Source organism: Aricia agestis, chromosome 18 (assembly GCF_905147365.1).
Source record: "Aricia agestis chromosome 18, ilAriAges1.1, whole genome shotgun sequence".
Lineage (NCBI taxonomy): Eukaryota > Metazoa > Arthropoda > Insecta > Lepidoptera > Lycaenidae > Aricia > Aricia agestis.
Genome location: NC_056423.1, coordinates 12,344,776 through 12,352,425, shown reverse-complemented (window position 1 = coordinate 12,352,425; position 7,650 = coordinate 12,344,776). Strand labels below are relative to the sequence as shown.

General features: G+C 39.3%; 1 protein-coding gene across 1 annotated transcript in view; it reads left to right on the top strand.

Moving 5' to 3' along the window:
- Positions 1-7,650, top strand: part of LOC121736245 (dystrophin, isoforms A/C/F/G/H) — a 523,358-nt gene that overhangs the window by 420,391 nt on the left and 95,317 nt on the right. Inside the window, exon 47 of the mRNA XM_042127329.1 lies at positions 3,004-3,176. Coding sequence (XP_041983263.1) covers positions 3,004-3,176 — 173 coding nt within the window. The remainder of the gene's footprint in view (positions 1-3,003; positions 3,177-7,650) is intronic.

Below are 7,650 nucleotides of genomic sequence, written 5' to 3'. Positions count from 1 at the left end.
CTATTGTAATAACCGATTTGATTATCCGCTTTTCTTTTGTTCGTCGAGTTGGGGAAAATTATTTTATACAAGTGACCCGGTTAATATTGTTTTGTCTTTTTTTTTAATGAAATAAGGGGGCAAACGAGCAAACGGGTCACCTGATGGAAAGCAACTTCCGTCGCCCATGGACACTCGCAGCATCATAAGAGCTGCAAGTGCGTTGCCGGCCTTTTAAGAGGGAATAGGGTAACAGGGGAGGGTAGGGAAGGGTATAGGGTAGGGGATTGGGCCTCCGGTAAACTCACTCACTCGGCGAAACACAGCGCAAGCGCTACTTCACACCGGTTTTCTGTGAGAACGTGGTATTTCTCCGGTTGAACCGGCCCATTCGTGCCGAAGCATGGCTCTCCCACGTATAACATATATGTCATGACTTGTGTATGTTATACCAGTTTTTCCCAAGCTTTTTAGCCACAGACCCATAGAGAATCAAGCACAGTTTGGGGTCCGCGGACCACAGGTTGAGAAACACTGTCTAATGCTAAGTACTCATATACGGTTATGCTCGATCGAGCAATAACATCGAGCAAAACCCGCGGCTCGGGATTTCTCCACACATTCAGCATTGCTCGATAGTTTTATTCTAAATCGATATATTTCCATCGAGTCGGCTCGATGCGAGCTTTCGAGCTGTCAGTTTTGCGGTCCACACAGTAATTATTACAGCCTCACCCTGACTCTGACCCATAAGGTGCCTAACTAAACAAAAAAAAACTTTTTCAACTGCAATCATAATATCCGTACAGCTCGACAAGGCTTTAAATGAACGTGGCGAAAAAAGGGGAACTAACGATGCCATCATACAAAAACGTCATTTTTCACAGTTCTCCTTTACCAGCAGAACTCCCGCCGCTTTGGTAGGTTGACTGCTGCCCCACCCTGAGCCCAAGCCTGGCTACGCCCATGAGTACTTAGCATTATACTATAATATGTGGGAGACGGGAGTAATGTGTGGTAGAAAGATCTTCCGACCGATCAAGGTGGTATGCTCGGTCAATCCGAAATTTTATTGGCAAATTCTTGACGTTAGGCCATTTTTAGCAATATAGAAGTCAACATTAACTCTATCAACGTTGCTTCTTTCACAGTGAACTCTGTACATGACACATGATATACACCCTCAAGTACTATAACTCGTTTAATTTACACTCAGTAATTAAATCGCCACTAAGTGAAAATTCATATGCCGATGGTAGCCAACCTTCGTTATTTGGTCGATATAATAAGTCAAGCCCAGATCATGACTTGCTTTGTTCAAACCTACGCGACCAGGCGACTGCGGAGCGGGAGCGTCAAGTTGTCAAATGTGTGTTTTGAAGTGTACATAACTAGACTTATTTTTTAAAACCATTTGACAACTTGACGCTCCCGCTTCGCAGTAGCTTGGTCGCGTAGGTTTGAACTTTGAACAAAGCATAAAATGGACTTGACATAACACGACCAAATTACATGAGTCCTCATAATGCTTATGAATTGTTTTTTCCGATGTTACATTTACGAACAAATCTGGCCGGTTGTAGCGATTAGCAAGTTTAAATGTAACCCGGCGAGGGTTTCAACTTTTACATTAATTTACTGCTAATGCGAGAGTTTTAGGATGGATTAAAACCTTTATACAGCGGCCAAGTGCAATTGGTCTCGACGTAGACTTAAGGATGTACTAAATTCACATTCTACACTAATATTATCAATCGGCTAAACTGATTATGATTAAACTTGAGATAAGTGCGGCAAATATCCGCACTACATACAGAGCTGAAAATATGGTTATCGTCTTATAAAATAGGATTCAAAATTTTCTAAATATACTTTAAATATTAATGTCAATAAATAGAGTCAACAGCTATAACCGACTTTCAAAACGGAGGAGTATACCATTCGCAAGTCAAAACGCACCGTATTTATGGAACAATGTCTTAACAAAAGAATGCGTATAGAATTTTAAAGCGAGCCCTTATTTTTAATTTCCCCACAAGGGATGCCCTTTGATCTTAGGAAGTTTAATCAAAATACCGACTCAATATCCCTGAGTGAGTGACCGAGTTATGGCGAGTTCAGAATATTACTCAGTATAATGGCCAGTGAAAATAACTCATAAAAATCATGCCTAGAATCAATGATGAAAAACTCAAAGCAGATATGTTACTATAACGCGTTGTGAAGATTCAAATACGGCCCAATTGGGCCGTCTGTTGTTTAGTCTGCATCGAGCGCAGTCACGAACGTGCTGCGTCTTGTCTTACCTAAATAAATTGAAAATGACGTCGTGCGCGTTTCGAAAATATTCCAATTATGACTCGAAAGTAAACAAATCACATGGAATCTCTTACCACATGTCTTGATTGCAATAAATACCTCGATTATTTACATTTTCAATCATTTTTTCGAACAATCTGGAAAAAATCGAATTTTCGTCATAGCTCAGGCGAAGAAAGAGACAGCGATACGATTCGACGTTTAAAAATAGAACTGTCTCTTATATGTAAATGGTTTTTCGTATCTTTTGTTTCACTTATCTGTCAAATTTGTCAATGTTTGCAATTTTGAATTTGAAAATTGTTCGGAAGAGATTTAAGCCGGAAAATAGTATGGACGTAACATATCTGTATAAGTAGAACATCATTGCCTAGAATTAACGCCATACTGCTAATCCGTCTCAAATGCATTGTCGTCTATGACTTTGACGGTATCTCATTATAATACGTCATAGTTGTCTCAAGTGGTACACCAGTACAATATGGCGTTGGATACATGACGTCATGAACATATACTGGGTTATATTTTGGAACTCACGTAATGAATGTTGTAGCTGGTTTTTTCAGTTTGCTGTATCAACTTGCCAAAAAAAAATAGCGCCACACAGTGCTTAGAAACTTCGATAGCGCGATGCAGAATTGTGGCGCTAATTGTGGGTACCGTTACACTTCTATGTAACCTCCTAAAGTCAACCCTCTCTTACAGGATCTGCAGTCGGAGATCGAGACGCACCGCGATGTTTACGCGTCCCTCACCGGGACCGGCCGGCGGCTGCTGGGCTCGCTGTCCTCGCAGGAGGACGCCGTCATGCTGCAGCGGCGACTGGACGAGATGAACCAGCGGTGGCACCACCTCAAAGCGAAAAGCATGGCTATCAGGTACGTGGAAGAATGTACCATCGAGGACATTGATTCCTAAGCAGTTGACGGACTTACGTCATGTGCTTTATGTCAATTCAATGTAAGCTGTGATCGGTCGGATGGGTTTGACTTAACGCGACCAAATTACTTAGGTCCGCCATCTACCTGAATCATATACCACGCTCCCGCGTGCCTAGACCAGAAAAATTGATTCGTAGGCAGCTGGACTTAAGTTAACTTTAGTTCTGATCGCTGACATAGCTTGGCCAAATAACGTAGGTTCGGCATCTGCCTGTAAAAGAATTGGTTTGTTATTATTTTTAGCAATATTCCGCGAAATAACCTTCCACCTTTAAGTGAATGAGTGAGTGTACGCATAGGCATGCGTACAGCACCTCCCTCCTCCCACACTGCCTACACTCGCATGCAAGAACTTGCAAACACCACCACCACACAAGCAATAATGTTGGCAAATCCGTGCAAGGCCCCTCACCACCATGCAGGTTGAAAACCTCGACGCGCGTTTCGCCCCAACACCGGAGCATCCTCAGGATGTGGACTCTACGAACAACGTCCGTTGTTCGTAGCCAACATTATTGCTTGTGTGGTGGTGGTGTTTGCAGGTTCTTGCATGCGAGTGTACGCATAGGCAGTGTGGGAGGAGGGAGGTGCTGTACGCATGCCTATGCGTACACTCACTCATTTACTTAAAGGTGGAAGTTTATTTCGCGGAATATTGCTAAAAATAATATCAAACAAAATTTTAAGCTATGGATTTCCGCAAAGTAACGCCTGATTCCATTAACTATCTGCCTGTTAATCAATTCCTCTACAGCAGAAGTTATCTTGGCACCCGGTCTGGTCTATGTCGATGAAAACAGTTGATGAAAACGTGATCCGATCTGCTTTCATCGGGGTTAAAAATATATTACTCGTATCAACTCACATTTTTTTTAATTCCTTAATTCACACTTATTAAATCCATACTAATATTATAAATGCGAAAGTGTCTGTCTGTCTGTCCGTCTGTCTGTCTGTCTGTCTGTCTGTTACCTCTTCACGCGCGAACTGCTGAACCGATTAGGCTGAAATTTGGCATGGAGATACTTTGAGTCCTGAGAAAGGACATAGGATAGTTTTTATCCCGGAAAAATGTACGGTTCCCGCGCGATAAACTAATTTTGGCGCAACAGAGTTGCGGGCGTCATCTAGTGAGCATATGAGTTGGCATAGAAAGTCCGATGCTTAAGAATCTTACGTTTAAACACTTAGGGCCTGAGGGGTTAGTGCGAGTTTTATTCGATCATACGTATCGAGCACGTTAACGCGAATTTATATGGGATCAAAGCAGTGTCCACGTTAGCCAGTAGATGGCGCTGCTTTGATTCCATATAAATTCGCGTTTACGTGCCCGATGCGTATGATCGAATAAAACTCGCACTAACCCCTCTGTTTCACCACTTTCTGATAAAGTGCCTAATAGGCTATTCACAACTTTTTTGACAGATTCTCCATACTTGATCTGTCAAGTTAATTGGTGGATAGCCTTATCAGGAAGTGGTGAAACAGGCCCTTATTCTCACTTTTAATCTATGCTTCATTATTCAATGATCAATCGATTGAATCAAACGATTTTATAAATAACACCTAATAACAGAATATTATAAGCGCCAAATACACTAGTAAATAGTTTTCTATCTTTCGATCACATTTCGATAACCCTACAGCACACTCCCATCTTGTATACCCAGTCGATGGTATATCAATTATCCCAGTAATTGAGTTCGGGTCGGAATGACCCCCGCAGGCTACGATAGGGTTATGATAACTATGATGATGTTATTCCTCACTATATTATTGAACCGCCAAACGTTGTTTTGACTTATAACATATACTAATTATACAATGTGTAACATAACTAAGTGATAATACTTTCGTTTAATTGATTCGAAACTTTGTCTGTCTGTATGTTAGCTTAAATCGATTATGATGAACCTGACGACTTTGCATGCATTGTTGCACCCTATAAACAATAATATAAGTATTGCATCTGTAAAAAATAAAATAACGTCTTTATTATTTGAAATTTTAAAACAGCTATGAATATAATTTTTGATTTGATTTCGGCGCTAGGTATACAATATGCCTTTGGAATCCATATCATATCCATATCCGTTCACATATTATTTCTATTTTAATAACCAAACATTTTTTAATTTCATACAAAATTTTAACGGTATTTTAATCCGATTACACTATCAAAACATTGCAATAGTTCGTCCATTATCCACTTTGCTGCGGGCGAAATTTTATAAAATGACAAATATTTTTTGCGAATTTTGCGGGGCCATTTTGTTTGCTGTACGCCTGTTAACATTAATGTGTAAAAACTGCCTACGAATAAACTGGCACTTTACACGGAACGCCGTAGCCTGCTCGTTAAATATAAAATAAAAAAAAAACTAGCTGTCAACGTAACTCATTCGCGCCAATCCTATCTGTCAGTTTGAATGACGTACAAAAGCGATGATGGAGGCAATTTTAACACGTGTTGTGGAGGGTTTGAGTCGCAATTTCTGTTGATTGCTTTTATACCACCTCTATATTTATTTTAATATTTATAACTAGGGTAAATGACTTACTAGTCATTTACCCTACATTGGACAGTACTAGTCATTGGACAGAGAATAAAAACACAATATTTATTAAGGTTGCTTCAAAAACTGCCTGTTTAAAGTAATAGAACGCCTGATTTTATGAAAAACAGGTAGTTTTTAAAGCAACCTTAATAAATATAGTGTTTTTGTGCTCTGTCCAATGACTAGTACTGTCCAATGACTAGTCATGTTCACCCTACATAATTATTTTGCGCGAAACTTTGTCGGACCAAAAGTTCATGGCGTCGAAACCGTACATTTTTAAAGTAAAAACTCCTGTGCCCGGAAATAAAGCTAACTCCTTATCTATCGAAATATATTCAGCGGCTTAAACGCAAGTTACGAACAGACAGTCTGATCGACAAATACAATTTCGCATATATAATATTAGTATTTTACTTGGGAGAGACACCTACATTTTATTTCAAAAAAGTAAGGTCCTTTAGGATTGTAAAGACTAGGTTTTGGCCGCGTAACATTATAGGTCAGCCTCAACATCTTACTCTGTCTTCCCACAAAAAAATAACCTCAATTTTCACAACAAAACCCCCAAAAAAGTTGACAAATCACCAAAATGACTGCCAAAACAACGTAATTATCAGGTAGAAATTATCGATAGACTCATTTGTAACTTTTCAATTAGGAGTTAGGCGACTATTGGGCGGTGACGGCTCGATTAATATCTGTCTCAAATTTAATTTCCGCACCCGACTCATTTTTCGTGAAGCCTGCGCGGCCATGTATAGAGCGATTGGAAGAAAAGGTTTATTTAAATTTTGTCGATGATAATCGGAAAAAGGAACAAAAAGAAGACAATGGAAAGACAATTGCATTAATGGTAGCAAAATAATGAAATATAGGAATTATAACGAAATTAATATTATAATTTTAGTTGTATCTAGTTTATTGCATATTAAGCCTGCTCGCCAGTATCGGCTGGTGACCATTACAAACTGGCATTTTTCACAAGCTCACGACAAAAATATTAGTACTTATCACATCTGCGGGAAAACAACACAAGCAGCTGTAAGCTTTATAAACCTGTTTAAAATCATTTTTCATGCAAAGCATCTAGTATAAGTACAGGAGCGCCCCTTTAAAGAGTCATTGCCTCTGGTCCATGGAAAAAAAACGCCTCGGCTTACCGCTCGCTCTGTTCATAGGTACACACGGTACCTAGCGTTTTGAGTTTTGACACAAATCCTTCGATGATTGAAAATAGAAATCCTAACGTTTCTTCGTTCTTAAATTGAAATTTATGGACTCCCCCTCCCTCTCGTCCCCCCCCCCCCTACCCCCTCTTTCGTCTGAAGAATGATTGATTCCCGTTTCGAAATGAAGACTTTGTTTATCTTCATATCCTGACTACCGAGAATTATTTATGAGATTTTTTAAATTCACTTGTATTTTTCAAGCTTTGCGGAAGTGTCTTTGTTTTTGAGGGGTTCAAATGGAGATACTTTGAGTTCGGAATACAGTTTTATGACATAAAATATACGTAATACTTAGCAGGGTTATAGCCAAGTAAGTGGTATTTGCACTAAGTACATATGTATTTTTGATTAATTAACTTCAAAATAAGAATAAAAATGTTTAAAACATGGTAGTTACAACGAGAACCTTAACCCATCAGCAGCCGGCTGCCACATTACAATTGACAATCTATTGTGTCTGCAATACCCACGATGGAGGTGTTAATCATAGATGTACTAACTTAATCAATACTATTCCTAATTATAATATAGATTGCTAAATTATGTTATTATTTTTCGTGACAAAAACTTCAAGTTTCTTACCAATAAAGGCACGTCATAATATTTCTACTGTACATAAGC